Below are 18,805 nucleotides of genomic sequence, written 5' to 3'. Positions count from 1 at the left end.
ATGTTTCTATCTGTTCCTTATTGTGTGTGTTTGTGTGTGGATCTTGGTCCTACTAAAAAGTGACACTGTAGATCAATGAGGGCTCTAGAAATAGGCTGATCCGAAGAAGGAGAAGGGGCAGCTTCAGTGTCGTCAGTTCCGCTTCTATTTAGGGCCAGACGGGTGTGTGGAAATGTGAAATGTGTTCATGCGAGCACAAGTGCTTTTGCACGTGGTCCATTTATTGAGTAATTATTTTATATTTCTCGGTTAGTTAGTTATTCATGTCTTCTGCAGCGACAGAAGACATGAATCCAGATCCCTTAAAAAATACTCTAGTGACAATTTCAACTTAAAATTAGATGAGTGGGACTGGTCCCCTGTGCTCACGAGCAACCTGGTCGATGTTGCTTGGGATCGCTTCAAAACAGCGTTCCTAAAGATACTAAATGACATGGCTCCCGTGAGAACAGTCAGGATCAAAGCCCGCTCTGAACCATGGATGAATCCGGACCTATTAGCTGCCATAAAAGACAGAGACAGAAAATACTCAGAATACCAAAAGTGTAAAACTGAAGTAGATAAACAACCCAATAATAACCTCAAATCACTCCTTTCAACTCTCAAAAAACAATGCAATAAATTAAGAAATAAGACAACCAACCTGACCAAATCCTTAAAAAAAAATTACATTAGCGACAAAATAGAGGAAAACACACATAAGCCACGTGACCTCTGGAAAATCCTCAACAGCCAGCTTCCCGGTTGCAGCCAGAAACTTAAAACCGGACTCACCAACATCAGCATCAAGGAGGGTGACTCCCTCATTACAGACAAAATGGAGGTAGCAAGCAGACTTAACACCTTTTTCACCAGCATAGCCGCAACTCTTGTCAACAAGCTGTCCCCCACTCTGGTCGCTTTGGTGTAGAACACATTAAAGCCTTCTACAGAAAGCTAGGAGTATCCAACAACGATTTCAAATTAGAAATGGTCTCAGCTGATGAGGTGCTTAAAAAATTGAGCGTGCTCCACCCAAACAAGGCCACCGGCCTTGACAATATCCCCTCCAGATTTCTCAGGGACTCTGCCTCCATCATTGCCCCAATCATCTCGCACATAATAAACCTCTCAATTTCACAAGGCCAAGTACCAAAAGATTTTAAGATAGCAAGAGTAACTCCCCTCTTTAAAAAAGGAAGCAAATTGGAACCCGGCAACTACCACCCTGTTTCTATTCTCAGTTCTATTTCGAAAGTAATGGAAAAAATAGTTTATGAACAGTTCGATAGTTACCTTGCCACCAATAAACTCATGTACAAATTCCAATCCGGCTTCAGAACTAACCACTCCACTGACACATGCCTTCTCTATCTGACCGACGACATCAAACATGAGGTGGACGCGGGCAAATACTGCGGCATGGTCATGCTGGACCTTCAGAAGGCCTTTGACACCGTCAACCACGCTATACTGTTGGATAAGCTCAGAGCAATCGGATTTGACAAAACCTCATCAAGCTGGATGCAATCTTACTTGGAGGGGAGGGAACAGGTGGTAGAGGTGAACGGCATCGTGCCCCCCCCCCCCCTCAGTAAGCTGTGGAGTCCCCCAAGGCAATATATTAGGGCCTTTACTGTTCCTAATATACATAAACAACTTGTCATCAGCATGCGACTGTGAATTGTTCTTGTTTGCGGATGACTCGGCCCTGCTGGTATCAGACAAGGACAAGTCACAGGTGGAGAAAATCCTCAGTGCTGAACTCTGTAGAACTTGCACCTGGCTCGCTGACAACAAGCTATCTATACACTTGGGTAAAACGGAATCCATCCTGTTTGGGTCCCACATCAACCTTAAGAAAGTCAATGATTTCACTTTAAAAGTGGGTGACATTGTTATCACCAGGTAAGATGAGGTCACCTACCTAGGTTCCATTCTAGAGGCTAATCTTTCCTGTGATAAAATGGCAACCAAGGTAATCAAAAAGGTCAACCAACGACAAGATTTCTCTATAGAATCTCCTCTCTGGTCAACAAAAGCACCATGAGGATTCTAGCGGGAACTCTCGTTCAACCCTTTTTCGATTACGCATGCACCTCCTGGTACCCTAGCACCTCCAAAACCCTCAAATCTAAACTCCAAACATCCCAGAACAAGCTAGTCAGATTACTTTTAGACCTCCACCCCAGATCACACCTCACTCCTACCCACTTCTCCAAAGTGGGCTGGCTCAGGGTGGAGGACAGAGTAAAACAATTTGCACTGAGCCTAGTCTATAAAATCCGCTACACCTCCCTGATACCGAAGTACATGTCAAACTACTTCCTTAACGTAAATGACCGCCATAACCACAACACCCGGGGCAGCTCCACTAACCACGTTAAACCCAGATTCTGATCTAACAAAGGTCTTAACTCATTCTCTTTCTATGCCACATCAACGTGGAATGCGCTCCCAACAGGGGTAAAAGAAAAGGCATCTCTATCCTCCTTCAAAACCGCAATAAAAGTACACCTCCAGGCAACTGCAACCCTAAACTAACACCCTCCCCGGATTGTAAATAATCAAATGTAAATAATCAAATGTAGATACTTTTTCTTATGCTTTCTGATCTCTCGCTCTCTATGTCCACTACTTACTGTACTTATCCTACCAAGTCAGACCTACACTGTTTCAATATCCATTTCTCTGTTCTCAATTGTTGATGACTGAAGTGATGATAACAACCAAACCTAAACCCCCCCCCCCCCCCACATCCCACACCCCGGATTGTAAATAATGTAAATAATTCAATGCATATACTCTGATAATTATCTTGTGTGATGACTGTATTATGGTGATACTATATATCTGATAATATATATCTGTATCATGAATCAATTTAAGTGGACCCTGACTTAAACAAGTTGAAAAACTTATTCGGGTGTTACCATTTAATGGTCAATTGTACGGAATATGTACTTCACTGTGCAATCTACTAATAAAAGTTTAAATCAATCAAAAAAAAGCTACATGTTTACTGACTGTTGCATTAACATGAATCACAATGTGTATGTGTGTACGTTTCAGGCGGTTGGTGCTGTGTCTGTTTTTAAGGAATGTGCCAGGATGAGACCAGAGGACCCATCATTGCCTCTGTTGGCTGCAAAAGTTTGCATTGGTCAGCTGCACTGGGTAAATACAACAGTCAACATGCAATAACAAGAACATGCATTAATGCAAAGAACTGCCAGGCACAGTTAAGATTTGTTTCACAGTTTTTCTCTGTATTTAAAAAAAAATATTTTAGTTTATAACTGATCATCCAGGGCAATCACTCTGTTAATTTCGACTCTAAACTGATACTTGGTCTCTTTGTTAATCCCAACAAATAAGTAATATAAGAGAAAAATAAGTGTCAGTGAAAGTGAAAGTGAAATGTAATCCAAACATGGAATCAGTGGCTTGCCCTTTCACTAGCTCTACAAGCTCCAAAAAGTCACACCAACAGTGGCAATTTGGGAGGGGGGCGAGAGCTTGAACAAGGGGCGAGTTGGAAATATGCAGAGAAAAGGACCAGATTAGAAAAGAGGAGTTAACAGGGGCGAGTGCAGCGAGCGCATCTGTCAGTGGCTGAAGATCATGCTTGGTCAGAGAGACAGTAAGGAGCTTATGGTCTTAATCACAATGGGACTCAGTGGTCATTGCACAGTGGCACATTATATAAATGGACCTCCATTATGCACCATGCACCAAAGAGTCTGGATGTTATGCAGACACCACCAACAAATGTACAACATTTTGATCTGTTGATGCTTGCTGGAGTGCACTACAATCACAGCACTTAAAATCTGATGTACCCTCGCCAACCCTCATGACGTCACACATAATTCCTGAAAGGCAGTTTTCTGTTAGTGTCCATGTGAATACTGCCTTCCAGCTACCACTGAGCTAATCGTATGTCCGTAACCGTCACTCATTATGTTGTCTATGGGAAGTTAGCAATGTCTCCATGAGCGAACTGTTTCTCTTTCAGTTTTCAGAAGCAGAGTTTCTGTCCCAGAGTGTTGTGTCCAAGGGAGACTTGGCTGGAGAATTTCTTCCCCGGGCCTACCTAGCTTTGGGACTCTCCTACAGTCTGCAGGCTTCTGATGGTGATAATGCACACAATAACAACAATTAAAATTACTGATTAGGTTCATTTTGAAGTAGGCTTTGGACCCCCAAAAGGTTGATTGGCAAGGTTTTTCAGCCCTCACAAACAATCACAATTTGTGTTGCATGTTGCTTTCTCCGCATTCTCCCACTTTACAATAATATGCATGATATGCTAATTGGAGACCAGTCCAGGTTGTACTCGCCTCTCGCCCAAAGTCAGCTCGGATAAATTCTACTCTTTGAGGGTATGGGTCTCAACTCCTCACTCATGGTGCTGCAACTGTATACGCTTAAAATCACTGGGTTTGGCCCGTGGCCAATTGGCACATTTTCCCTCTGACCCTTGGAGGCAAAAAGTGTGGGCACCCTGATCTAAAACAGCACTTTGATATTAAACTTTGATATCACATGATAAAGGGAAGCTGGAGTCTAAAAAATTAGTCGTAATGGGGAAATTCACTTTTTTGGAATTTTGTCTCATTCACAATCCATATGTAAGACAAGAACACGTTTTTTTTTTTTTTATGCACCCTAACTCGTAAATAAACACTAGCAAAAGTCAGCTAACAATGGAGCCGATTGTAGTCGCTCTGTTCCGCCTATAAAGCGCTCTAAAAAACATCCACAAACCTTGATCGTTTTCTATACAAAACCCAAAACCAGTGAAGTTGTCACGTTGTGTAAATCGTAAATAAAAACAGAATACAATGATTTGCAAATCCTTTTCAACTTATATTCAATTGAATAGACTGCAAAGACAACATATTTAATGTTCGAACTGAGAAACGTAATTTTTTTTTGCAAATACACATTGCAAAAAAGTTGGCACAGGGACATTTTTACCACTGTGTTACATGGCCTTTCCTTTTAACAACACTCAGTAAACATTTGGGAACTGAGGAGACCAATTTTTGAGGCTTTTCAGGTGGAATTCTTTCCCATTCTTGCTTGATGTACAGCTTAAGTTGTTCAACAGTCCGGGGTCTCCGTTGTGGTATTTTACGCTTCATAATGTGCCACACATTTTCAATGGGAAACAGGTCTGGACTATAGGCAGGCCAGTCTAGTACCCGCACTCTTTTACTACGAAGCCACGCTGTTGTAACACGTGGAGAATGTGGCTTGACATTGTAAATAAGCAGGGGCGTGCGTCCATGAAAAATATGTTGCTTGGATGGCAACATATGTTGCTCCAAAACCTGTATGTACCTTTCAACATTAATGGTGCCTTCACAGATGTGTAAATTACCTATGCCTTGGGCACTAATACACCACCATATTATCACAGATGCCGCTTTTGAACTTTGCGCCTATAACAGTCCGTATATGGTTCTTTTCCTCTTTGGTCCGGAAGACACGACGTCCACAGTTTCCTAAAACCATTTGAAATGTGGACTCGTCAGACCACAGAACACTTTTCCACTTTGTATCAGTCCATCTTAGATGAGCTTGGGCCCAGCAAAGCCGGCGGCGTTTCTGGGTGTTGTTGATAAATGGCTTTCGCTTGCATAGTAGAGTTTTAACTTGCAGATGTAGCGACAAACTGTAGTTACTGACAGTGGTTTTCTGAAGTGTTCCTGAGCCCATGTGGTGATATCCTTTACACACTGATGTTGGTTTTTGATGCAGTACCGACCTGAGGGATCGAAGGTCACAGACATTCAGTGTTGGTTTTTGGCCTTGCCTTTTATGTGCAGTAATTTTTCCAGATTCTCTCAATCTTTTGATGATATTACGGACCGTAGATGGTGAAATCCCGAAATTCCTTTCAATAGCTCGTTGAGAAATGTTGTTCTTAAACTGTTCGACAATTCAGTTTAAGTTTATTTCTAACATGCATACAATACAATGTAATGCATCACATAATTCCAGTTGTTTCATTACAGCATGTCCGAAAAGGAGTAGGAAGAAGCAGAGCTTATTTAATCCTACCCCTTTTCATACCATAGCAATTTTATCCAATGTCCTTGTTCTCTGTAACAGAACAGCGAAAAAATAAATAACCAATAAATAATATAGCATAGTAAGCATCCAAATATTAAATGCATAAATAATCTTTTCTCAATAAAAAAAAAAAAAGGAAAAAAAGTGTTCAAGATGTTCATCATAGTTTTTGTTCTGTGTACTTTGTGAACATTTGTAGTTTGAACAGTCTCTTAAACTGAATCATATTGGTGCTTTGTTTGATTTCTTTGCTTAATCCATTCCATAATTTAATTCCTCATACTGATATGCTAAATGTTTTAATTGTTGTACGAGCATACAAATGTTTTAAATTACATTTTCCTCTAAGGTTATATTTCTCCTCTTTTGTTGAGAAGAATTGATGTACATTCTTGGGTAGCAGGTTATAATTTGCTTTGTACATAATTTTAGCTGTTTGCAAATGCAAAAAATCGTTGAATTTCAATAATTGTGATTTAATAAATAAAGGGTTTGTATGTTCTCTATATCCAACATTATGTATTATTCTAATTGATCTTTTTTGTAAAACAGTTAGTAAATGAAGCGCACATTTGTAGTTTCCCCATATTTCTACACAATAACTCAGATATAGTAACACTAGTGAGCAGTAGAGAATATGAAGTAATTTGCTCACGGATTTGTTCACAAAGTGGTGACCCTCGCCCCATCCTTGTTTGTGAATGACTGAGCATTTCGTGGAAGCTGCTTTTATACCCAATCATGGCACCCACCTGTTCCCAATTAGCCTGTTCAGCTGTGGGACGTTCCAAATAAGTGTTTGATGAGCATTCCTCAACTTTTTCCAGTCTTTTTTGCCACTTGTGACAGCTTTTTTGAAACATGTTGCAGGCATCAAACTCTAAATGAGCTAATATTTGCAAAAAATAACAAAGTTTACCAGTTCGAACGTTAAGTATCTTGTCTTTGCTGTCTATTCAATTGAATATAGGTTGAAAAGGATTTGCAAATCATTGTTTTCTGTTTTTATAGTAGTAGTACCAGGCACATTGTTAATAACATGTAATATTTATGTATTTTGATCATTTTAAACATAAGGCGGCGCATTAATTTCACAGACGCATCACAACGCTCACTTTTCTTTCAACAACAACAACACTCCTACTCACGGCATACTTTGTGAGAGACAACAAAGACTACTTTGGGACACATTTTTATCCAGAACATTATCTTTTTAAGCCTGAATATGAGGAGGATGAGCTACAAGTTTTAGAAATTGTGTGCTAAACAGATGCAGCTTTAGTGAAACACTACCATGCAGCAGTATTTCTAAGTGTTGAACAAGAAATACAAACTACAAATATAATAAAACAAATCACTTACTGTAAAATTACTGCTCTCACTGGGATGCCGACTGATAGGATGTTCATATGTTACTATTTATCGGTATATGAAGAATGAATCATATTCCTCAAGAAGGGTTAAAAAAAAAAAAAAAGTTGCCGCAAAAGAAGCCTTTTTTTCGTGTCTATCTCGCCATCTCCGGGTCTAAGTTAAATGTAAAGTTTACCAACCTCTCGATTTGAGGCGACAACCTTCTACTGTCCGGGTAAGAGGCATGATTTATAATCTAGAATGATTTTTTTCCGACCTAGAGGCGCTGCAGCAGATCACCGGCTCAGTATGTCAATAGCAGCATAAGCTAGCTAGCGCTCTGTGATCACGGTGCTGCAAAAAATAGATTGTTTGGGTTAACGCTTATAATAACAATATTGCTAATACTTGGTTAATATTCAGGTAACAAGATGTAAATGCAGTATTTTTGGCGGTTTTTGGATGTTTTTTAGAGGGCTTAATATGCAGAATAGTGTACCTATTAGCTGCATTGCCACCTCATACTTGCCGTATATTATGAATTAGAATGCATAAAAAAAAACGTGTTCTTGTCTTACATAAGGATTGTGAATGATAGGCAAAATTCCCAAAAAAGTGCAGTTCCCCTTTAAGGACAAGGACTAGGCTCAACAAGGGTTGTTAAGAAAATAATTAGAAGGACAGAAGACTTTACAGCACAAAATAATCAAGTTGTAAAATAATCTCGCAAATTTTCATGCAATTTGAAATGAAATGTCAACTGTAGCTGCAAAATTGTATTTGCATTCGATGATTTTCAGCCACTTCAACTATTGCCTTACCACTTTGTCTCAGGCTGGTCATAGTTTAAAAAACCCATTGGAAATCTTGTACAAACAAGTAATTAAAGTTATGGATAAAAAACCTAGGCACTATCATCACTGTGCCATCCTAAAAAAATACAGTATTTTAAACTGAGACAGTCTTCACACATTTGCAGACTTAAAACTGACCTATAAAGTACAGCATGAATTGGGTCCAGATCCTTTGGCAGAGTTCGTCAGCAGAAGAAACAGCCGTGAGCGTGTCACTCCAGGCTCTGTCAGAGGTGACTGTTATATTTCTCCGCACAGGAGCACTTTCAGTAAGTCGACCTGGTCAGTAAGGAGTGCAAATGTGTGGAACGCCTTACCTGAGGAGGTTAAACTGGTCACAACATACAAGGCCTTCTCAAAAAAATGTAAAATGTGGCTTATCAACGCCTACAGCTGCCAGCTGCCAGCACTAAAAGATGAGCCTGTTTTGATGCTATGATAAATGTTATGTTGTGGTGTATTTTATTTTTTATTATATCGTATATGTATTGTGTGTTTTTTTCTTTTTCTCTCTTTTTCTTTTCTTTTTCTTTGAAATTGTAATTTTACTGCCTTTTTCACATCATGGCCGGGGGACTACAGATGAAAACTAGCCTTCTGGCTAATTCTGGCTTTTTTAACCATGTTTTTTATGAACTTGCATTGTCCCCTTTGAAATAAACTAATCTTAATCTTAATCACATTAGAATTTATGTAGTAAGAGGACTCCCATTCAAAGCAGAATAATTTGCGACTATATAACAGACATGATGTTGGATTATATTCCCTAAAAGTAAAGCAAATAACTTGCTAATTCTTTCCTTTTTACATAGCCTCTCTGAAGGAAGATCGGGATGAATACAACAAAAAGGCACTACGATATCTGAGAAAGTAAGTTCAGATGTTTCTGATTTATATTGATATTGATTTTAGTATGTATTTTCTTTCTTGTACATTAATTAAAGGTCAAATATGTTAAGCAATCTAACCTGAAGAACGGGGATGGGTTTGAACAGTTGAACCAATTTCTGGTACTGTACCTAGGAATCAAATACCAGTACCCATTTTCGGTACTTTACGTGTTAATAAATGTTTATTATTTTAATAATAAAAATATTTTTTAATCAAACGTTTAATAGGGAGCTGATAATTATAACTCTGCTGTCCACTTATAGCTTAATTTCTTACACTTCTGAGTCTCATTAGCAAGTATTTTATAGTAAATGTTGGTTGCAGTTGCAATTCTAAGATGTTAGATGGCAGTAGTGTGCAGGCTACAGCAGGGGTGCCCATCAGGTCGATTGCGAGCTACCGGTCTATTGTGGAGGGTGGGTAAGTCGTTAGCCAGCCTGGCATTAAAAAATAGACCTAAGAATTATCCATCATCAATCTTCACTATGACTTCACTTTTGTCACTTGATTGACATTCACGGCACTCAGGGATCTTGTGAGATGACACTGGCCTCTACGTGCTCAGTATTAAGAAAAAACGACCGGCAGGAAGGCAAGAAACACTTTTTGTTTCAACAGACTCTTGCGCCTGAAGACCCATCGTACAGTTCCTGTCTTATTCCTGTTTGCACTTATAAAATAAGGCACCTTAAATTGGTCATTAGAAAAGTAGCTCACCTGCTGAAAAATTGTGCGCACCCCTGGGCTACGGTGTGTTGGCTAGCCTGGAAGTAGTCTTTGCAATGAAAGTCTCGTCTTTTGTTGAGCTCTACAACATGTTTATACTGTAACTATTGTATTTATTGCACAACAGCAGTACATCTTAGTTGTAGTTTTCATTACCAATTTTGGAGATGTTAAAATCACCAGGTAAAATTGCTAATGCTAATCAATGTAAATTAGCATCGAACTAGCGCATTTTCTAAACTGTTCAAGAGTCTTTTATCAGGTGCTTTGTTGGCGTGGAAAATTGTAACATTACCTATCTGTAGTTAGTATAAGTCTGTTATGACTGCTGCTTGAGCTTGTTTTCTGGCCAAGTGTTTGAGCCGGTGCCGAGTCTGCAACCGGGCATGACGTCACGTGCAACAAAGGTATTGAAATAGGATAGGAGCAACGGATTTCGGTCAGCTATAGAAAATGTGCATCTCCATTTGATGACTAACGTTATTTGACAATGTTGCTAGAGTAGTGCACTGTTAATGTAATGCAATTTTTGACACAGTTTGTTTGTTGGCTTTGTTATCTCTTTCTTCACAGGGCTCATTCATTTGACCCACAGGATGCTCACATTACCATGTGCCTGGCTCTTCAGTTGGCACTTGTGCGCCAGGTGAATACAAACAATTTAATTGTCATGTTTATTGACATGCATTCTTGAAAGATATCGCTGTTCCAACCTCAAAAGCAGAGGTCTTCCACGGGGCGTCCTTACAGCAGGGGATCGTTGTCTTTTGGTTGATTAGACTATTTATTCTTTTAATGTACATAAACAAGAATCCAACATACTGTACAGTAGCTCACGGCTGCCCTACTCACTGTATTTACTAAGGATGTCCTAATTCGATATTGATATTGAATATCGGGCCGATTTAAGCAAAATAAATAGTGTCGGTTTATATCAGCTTGCATCTAATCTTGCCGATGTCAACTCCTATACAAGCCTTCCTTTACATGTGCAAAGCTGTACAGCGAGTTAACATCTAAATATTTTCCAATAAGCAGACACGGTTGGACTTTTCTTGTGTTTTAATGAAGTAATCTACAAAATGTAAACACAGTCTGCCATAGGCTAACAGCAACACAACAGCTAAACACATAATAGCACACAAGCTAGACTTACGTATGTAATAAGTGTCCTCAATTGAACAATATTCCAGTCTAAAACACCACATTTATCAATATAAACAAGTATCGAATAATTATAGTTGCATATTACTTACACATACAACGTATCAAAAGGCAGAAGCGTTAAAGGAAGTATACAGCAACAAACATCATTCATTGTAATGCCTCATGAGCTTTGCTTATTGTGGCCACAAAGTACAACAAAAAAACTATTACCACTCCACTTCAACTGATAGATAGCACAAGTCATTTCCAGACGATTTTTAACAAATAGGTTTATGTTATTGTGGTAGCTACCATTGTTCTCTGTTTAAGTAATTTCACTTGATCAAACTTTTTCTCCTACAAGTAGCTTGAATATATGAAGCCACGTTTTATTTGAATAGCTTAGTTTTGAATGCACAGTAACAAGTTAGGTTCATACATGCCACTTTTAACTCTTCCCTAGTTCAATCAGCATATCTGAGTCCAGGTCGCAGATGCTGCAGCCTCAGTAAGGATGCCCGGACTTTCCTGTTCCTGGTTAGCGCATTCAGCTCCACCGGGGGAGGGGTAAACACTTGGGCATTCCCAGGCCAGCTGTGAGACATAGCCCCTGAAATAGATGTTTAAACCACCTCAATTGGCTCCCCTCAATGTGGAGGAGTAGCGGCTCTACTTTGTGACCCTCCAGAATTGCAAAGTTGCTCACTGTATCTGGTAGAGTCCAAACAGCCTGCAGAGAAAGTTCATTTCAGGGGCTTTTCTCTTTAAACTTGTGACCACAGGGCAGGGTAAGGACGTTGACTGACTGGTAAATTGAGACACCGCCATGACAGCCAAATACTGTGATTGCAATATTGCAGGCGCAGTAAATAAATTGTAGTTTGAAGGTCCTTGGCCTGAAAACCTTGAACATTCCTCTTCAAGTAACTAATACTGATCTTACCACTTTTTAGCACAGTGTGGAGGTAGACAGACTGCAGTGAAGATAGATTTGAACGATTGTTCTAAACTGGTGTACCAAACCGAACTGTACAATTACGGCTTTATTTACCTCCAATAATGGATATGTGTGCAGGTATCGGCAGCCATGGAGTCCTTGCAGGAGGCTTTATCTCTCCAAGGGGATGACTTACACTCCCTCCACTTGCTGACTCTTCTCCTCAGTGCTCAGAAACACCACCGCCATGCCCTGGACACCTTGGGACTGGCCCTCAGCCAACACCCTGACAACTTCAAGTAAAACCCACAACACAGTACCACTCACACATGTAATAGAAAATAATAGGCAAAGACTTTTTAGACTGTGTCCAACGTCTTTAAGATAGAATGTGCACAAGTTATTTCGAAACTGCTGCAGTAACACTTGTCAACTTGCAGGGATAGGGTGTCTCAGCTCCACTGCGTTGGAGGCCAGGCGCACACGCACACACACACACACACACACACACACACACACACACACACACACACACACACACACACACTCACACACACACACACTTGCAATGCCTTATTTAGAAGTGCCAGAGTGAAGGCCTGCATTGCGGTACCTATTTCCCCTCACACACCCCTTACCCTTTTAACTCGGCAGCTTTGGCCCAAGCCCTGCCATTGCTGTTTTGAAGAAAACATGCACCCCCAACATAGTCCTGAACTATCATACTATTTTCGTTTATCAAATTCAGTTAATAATTAATATCTAGTTATATGAAATTAAATATTAACCAGGTATCTTGAATAATAAATACAGAATAATAATGTAATGTAGAGCCAGATTATATGTAAAGGTTGTAACAGTCCACATTAGTTCCTTCACATAAACTACATTATGAAAGCATGTTGCATCATCTCTCAGATGTGTTTAAGCACTGTTTCAAGGGCCTGTTAAGCATTTCTCAGTACAGCCAATAGGGGTCAGTGTTAGCCACCATGCCCCCAACAGGACAGGATGGGGTACATTCCCACATCAGGACAGAGTGGAGAGTGATAATGCAGAAACACTACAAAATCAATGACACAATGCAGGGAGGGACACAATTAAGAGTTGAAAACACAGCAGAAGAGACATTTGGTTCTGTGATGAAGCTGCATTGCTTTGCCTTGCATCAGATGCAGAGGTGGGTAGTAACGCGCTACATTTACTCCGTTACATCTACTTGAGTAACTTTTGGGATAAATTGTACTTCTAAGAGTAGTTTTAATGTAACATACTTTTACTTTTACTTAAGTATATTTATAGAGAAGGAACGCTACTTTTACTCCGCTACTTTTATCTACATTCAGCTCGCTACTCGCTACTAATTTTTATCGATCTGTTAATGCACGCTTTGTTTGTTTTGGTCTGTCAGACAGACCTTCAAAGTGCCTGCCTTACTGGTGACGTTTCACTTTGTTCCACCAATCAGATGCAGTCACTGGTGACGTTGGACCAATCAAACAGAGCCAGGTGGTCACATGACCTGACTTAAACAAGTTGAAAAACTTATTGGGGTGTTACCATTTAGTGGTCAATTGTACGGAATGTGTACTGTACTGTGCAATCTAATAATAAAAGTTCCAATCAATCAATCAAAAGTGTGAAGGAAAAAAGATACTTTTTTATTTTAACCGTACATCCCGTCAAAAGCCTAAAGACTGACCGCACATGAGGACGTTCCTGTCTTCACAATAAAAGTGCCGCTCCATCGCGCATGCGCTTTCAAAACAAGAGTCTCCGAAAGCCAGCGCAAACAAGCTAGCAAGCTACGGAGTTTGACGCCAATATATTTCTTGTAAAGTGTATAAAAACGAATATGGAAGCTGGACAAACAAGATGCCAAAAACCCACCACTTTCATGTGGTATTAGACAGAAAGGAGGAACTTTTCTTCTCCTCCATTTGAAAACGTGGACGTTATCATCACAACTGTCTGATTACAATCAACGCAAGTCATCAGAATCAGGTAATACACCAACTTATATTCTTGTCTTCATGAAAGAAAGGAATCTATATGTTAAACATGCATGTATATTCATTAAAACCCCTTTAACATGTAAACAAAAACAGCTAAATAAATACATATAAATTATATACTGTATATATCAATGTATATGTATGTATGTATGTATGTATATATATATATATATATATATATATATATATATATATATATATATATATATATATATATGAGTGTGTATGTTACTCATCAGTTACTCAGTACTTGAGTAGTTTTTTCACAACATACTTTTTACTTTTACTCAAGTAAATATTTGGGTGACTACTCCTTACTTTTACTTGAGTAATAAATCTCTAAAGTAACAGTACTCTTACTTGAGTACAATTTCTGGCTACTCTACCCACCTCTGATCAGATGTCACTGGCAGTACAGCACCCCCACCTGATTGTAAAGAAGCACATAAGACAATGCATAACGACAAAGCACAGGGCAGGATGTATCCTGTTTGTGTTTGCTAACAGCCATGTATTGAAGGGGTCAAATTATCCAAAATGATGGGTTTGTTGGAATCGTAGAATTATCGTGAAATACGATAATTGTCATACGTCTAGTCTGGCAACGCTGCCCTTCATGTAAAACCTCTCTTTTTTCTGTCTGTCTTTGGTCTACAAGGCACAACACACACACACAAACGCACATGTTTCCTCTGTAGAGACACTTGACTGCTTTGACCCATTTAAGTGCTCTTTTCCAGACCGGCCAATCACATTCGCTCTTTGAGCCAGGAATCCCCTATCACCTCGGTAACCATGAGGTCATATGGGTAGAACATGCAACATCAGTTGTCGTCTTCTGGGAAGGTACAGAGAAATTGAGTCAAACATTAAGAGATTGCAAATAAATATGTATACCAGCAGTGTACTGAATGGAACAGTTCAAATTGTGTCAGTGGAAATCCCTCTCAAGTTTATGGCCCCTAAACATTTGTAATTTCTAAACTATTCTAGTTGAGCTTGAACACAGCATTAGAAGAGAAGGGGAGAAAAGCAACGATTTGAGAATTTACAGCAACACATGATTACATTTTTGTCCAACATCTTATTTTGTTAATAATAGTTAAAGCAACAATGTGTGATCAGCCAGAGCCTATCCCAGGGTGGGTAACAACAAGAGAGGTTTTTTGGTGCTTTGCTTCCAGTCCTACCGTACACTTACAAAATGTATCAGTGTATTGAAAAACATATCTTTAGAAGGAATTGTTTTGAACTAAGGGATAATTACACTGTGCAATTTTATAACAATACAACTACATTCACAATTTAAACATACTCTCAAGGTGTGTCGATCAAAACTGAAAATTATATTTTGTAAGTTTTTATATAACTCATGTATTGGATCATTTGATCATTGTGTAAGTACAGTGGTACCTTAACTTACGATAAGATTTTTTTTTTTTTTACACGTCGCTGTTCTTGCTTTGTGTAGAAAAGAAACAAACATAAGTTTTGATTAGACATTTGACGTGTGCGTTTGAGCGCTGCTTAGAGATCGACACAATCCTGCCCTCCAACCATCGGAAATGAGAAAGTTAGTGCAAAGGAGAAGAAGTCAGAGGACCATATCAGAGGAAATAAACATAAAAAATGTCTTACCTGTTACCCACTTTCGCATTGTCAGTTTGCATCACACAAGCTGCAGGCAGAATCCGCGGCATGCAGCCACCAAACGACTGACTATTAGCCATGAACATTTTTAGAAGCTGCAGATGCTGTGTTTGATGTGTTTCAGTTTGTTTTGTGTAGTCGTCCCTTAACACATTTGACGGTCGAGGTTTAGTTTTGGTACACAGACAAACAGTATTGCTTGTATTCCGACACGTGACTTCTTCCTAAAATGAAAACCAGTTATGGTCAACCAAGCTAAGATAGCTGTTGTACAGCAAACAGCGCGCAATCTATCTCAGTACAAAATAGGCTTAAATTTTCCTTTAAAAAGCAGATACAAGCAAAAAATCTAACTATGCAATGGAATATATCACTATACTTTATCAAAAAATGTCTACAAGTTCTTTGTTTGTGGCTGGGTGAAAGAAATTGTTATCAAGACTCTCCCTGAAAAATATGCATTGTTCTTGCTCAGGTAAGGTTTCATTTCGTGAATTAATTTCACGTCTAAATAAGCCATGTTTGTTGCTGTTGATGGCTCCGTTACTCGAGTAGCCTGTTTTTCCCCGTCTTTATCAAAATGTAACTATAACATTGTGTACATGCTGAAAGCTTCATTTATGATTGCTGCCTTTGGTAAAAGCTTTTAGGTTTTGTTCACATTTGCGTTCTTTTATTTAGACATGCCGAGTTGGTGCTTTTCGAAACACTTATAGCAAAAATGTGTTCAATACAAATAATATCAAGATAATACATAAATGGGAAACAATAAATGTTAAAGGTATATCAAACAAACCTTTAATGAAGTGAACACTGCAAACTCATGTATTCTTCAACTCTGCTCCCTTGGACTGCATTGTGAGCTGCATGCTTTTCTTGCACGTTTCCACTCTTTGATTACCTCTCGAAGAACTCTGAAGAAACGTTTATCCTTTTCGCAATTTGAACGATTTGTACAGCCGAAAACAACACAAGCGTGGTAAACAATATTATTACAATATTTGATGGAACTACTGTAGGTATTTGTAGAACATGCTATTGTAATTTTTTCAAATAGTATTTATAGTTTAAAGTTTGTTTTTCCTATTAAAATTTACTTGTTAAGATTGTGGTGTTTAAAAGGGGCCAAGCACAGATTAAATTAATTTCAATTCATTTTAAGGGGCTGGATTGATGTGAGATATAATTGTTTTGCATTACCAGCTTGGTCAGGAACGTAATGTGTTCATAAGTTGAGGTACTACTGTAGTCTTAATATTATGGTCATCTGGTTTTTATGTATGACAAAAGGGAAATCCTCAATCAATGGAAATTATTGCAGACATAATGGAACTCAATGTCTCTGTAGATTTTAAGTCATCTAGGTCATTCTGACCAGTAAAGGTTAAATCGAGACAACTGGACTTTGTTGAGGACATTTAACTTTTATTCTTAAGGGTTCTTCAGTCGTAAAATGTAAGTGTGGAGTCTCCCTATGTATGTCTTTGGTGAGTGTGTCCGTAGGGGGTGGTCAGACCCGACGAGGTCCTAGCCTGGCTTGACTATGATGCATAACAATAGGTTATTCACCTCCCTGGTGGCAAAACAACTAACCACTCTACCCGTGAAATGAGACAAACTTTGGGGAAAAGATGTCAGCACATTATCGTCTGCAGTACATGATCATTTAAAGCTCACCCTCAAACCCTTCGAATAGCATTATTTTTGGACACACATCCAAGCAGCGCACTTACCCGTGTAAAAAAAATATCCAAGGAGGGTAACCTTAAACGATGGGTTAGTGTGGCTGACACGGGGTTTAGGCAAAATAGTTATTCGTTCAAGGAGTTATCTGGCTTAATATAGACAGGGCCTTAGTGTAGAGGCAACCTAAGATCTTAACCTTGCGCATTCATCTTTGTGTGGCACTGTTTTTGTGTGTATGTTATCCTTGTTAGCCATTGACTCTGTACCACAGCAAACGGTTAGATCACTGTCACATACCAAATTTCTTCTTCCCCCGTTTCTCTCACATGGTCTTTCACCGACCTCTGACTTTTGTTCCATGTCTTCCTTCATTGCGCTTTAGCAACTGACATCTTTCCACACCGTAGATCATTTTTAACCTATGAATTGTAGCCAGCTTTTTAAATTCCAATCACGCAGTACTTGGATATGCTTTTCACAGTGTGATGGGCTTCTGCATCAGATGGAAGGGGAGGTGTGTATGTGTGAGTGTGCGCATGTGTGTCATGCTTCTGGTCCCACAGTTGGTTCTAAAGAAAATTATTAATCCCTGCCTTTGATTCTGCATTCATCAAACAGGGGGTTGCCACATGAGCTATGTGCGTGTGTGTGTGTGTGTGTGTGGGTGTGTGTGTGGGTGTATATATACCTATATATGTACTGGCACGCACATACTTACCTCATGCTCTTTTCCCAAACAAAGCATATCTGCACAGGCTCGAGTAAAGTAATTTATTGCATGATTTGTACATGTGTGTGCACATGCATGTGCCTGCAGAAAACACAAACTTTGATCTGTGGGAGTGCAGAATGAGTAATGCAGGATGTAATAAAGGAAAGTTGTCTTTAAATGGAGTTGATGCCTCATCCCTCCCAGCTGGCCACCACTAACAATTTACACAGCAATGCTGCTCGCTGTCATCCACTCACCAACACTGCGCTCTGCATACTAGGCTGAGAAGGCTTATTCCCAAGAGGCTGAAAATGAAAATTGTAATTGGATGTGCATTATTTAATCTTGAAATCTACCTTTTGTATTGTAGCTCTCGGTCAAACACTGCCTTTGAAACAGCTGAATAACAAGATGGGGTGCCTAATCCTTGAATGACTTTGAAGAGTTTTTATTTACAATTGAAAATGATTGAGGCCCAAAGTTTGTAAATACAAACTGCATTAGCTTTACATTCATAAATGTGGATTTGTGATGTTTTCGTACGATACAAATTACTGTGTTTCTATTCAATAGTACTGTCCTGTCGATATACAACCTGAGATAATTGTATTGCGACGGCATTGATATATTCTGTTTCCCAAATATATGTCCAAAGAAAGTAAAAATGGGTACTAAATTTGGCACTTTTATGGGTACCGACGTACCACATCCGGTCACAGACTCACAAGCACATGGAAACAAGCAGTCAAGCACTCAGAGCGGACTCGGCCAG

At 39.3% G+C, this 18,805-nt stretch overlaps 1 protein-coding gene across 6 annotated transcripts in view; it reads left to right on the top strand.

The window, feature by feature from the left end:
- The window catches only part of ttc7a (tetratricopeptide repeat domain 7A), a 132,806-nt gene that overhangs the window by 38,476 nt on the left and 75,525 nt on the right, over nt 1-18,805 (top strand). For 5 of the 6 annotated variants that reach the window (XR_009815472.2, XM_061963042.2, XM_061963091.2 and 2 more), the window contains 5 exons: nt 3,052-3,156; nt 3,998-4,115; nt 9,083-9,140; nt 10,461-10,533; nt 12,109-12,269. Coding sequence is in view for 5 of the 6 variants with exons in the window: in XM_061963042.2 (XP_061819026.1) it covers nt 3,052-3,156; nt 3,998-4,115; nt 9,083-9,140; nt 10,461-10,533; nt 12,109-12,269 (515 nt within the window). In the remaining variant the exon portion in view is untranslated. The remainder of the gene's footprint in view (nt 1-3,051; nt 3,157-3,997; nt 4,116-9,082; nt 9,141-10,460; nt 10,534-12,108; nt 12,270-18,805) is intronic. The other variant, XM_061963050.2, reaches the window with a different exon arrangement.

This window comes from Nerophis lumbriciformis, linkage group LG02, assembly GCF_033978685.3.
Source record: "Nerophis lumbriciformis linkage group LG02, RoL_Nlum_v2.1, whole genome shotgun sequence".
Taxonomy (NCBI): Eukaryota; Metazoa; Chordata; class Actinopteri; order Syngnathiformes; family Syngnathidae; genus Nerophis; species Nerophis lumbriciformis.
This window is presented reverse-complemented; position numbering and strand designations above follow the sequence as displayed.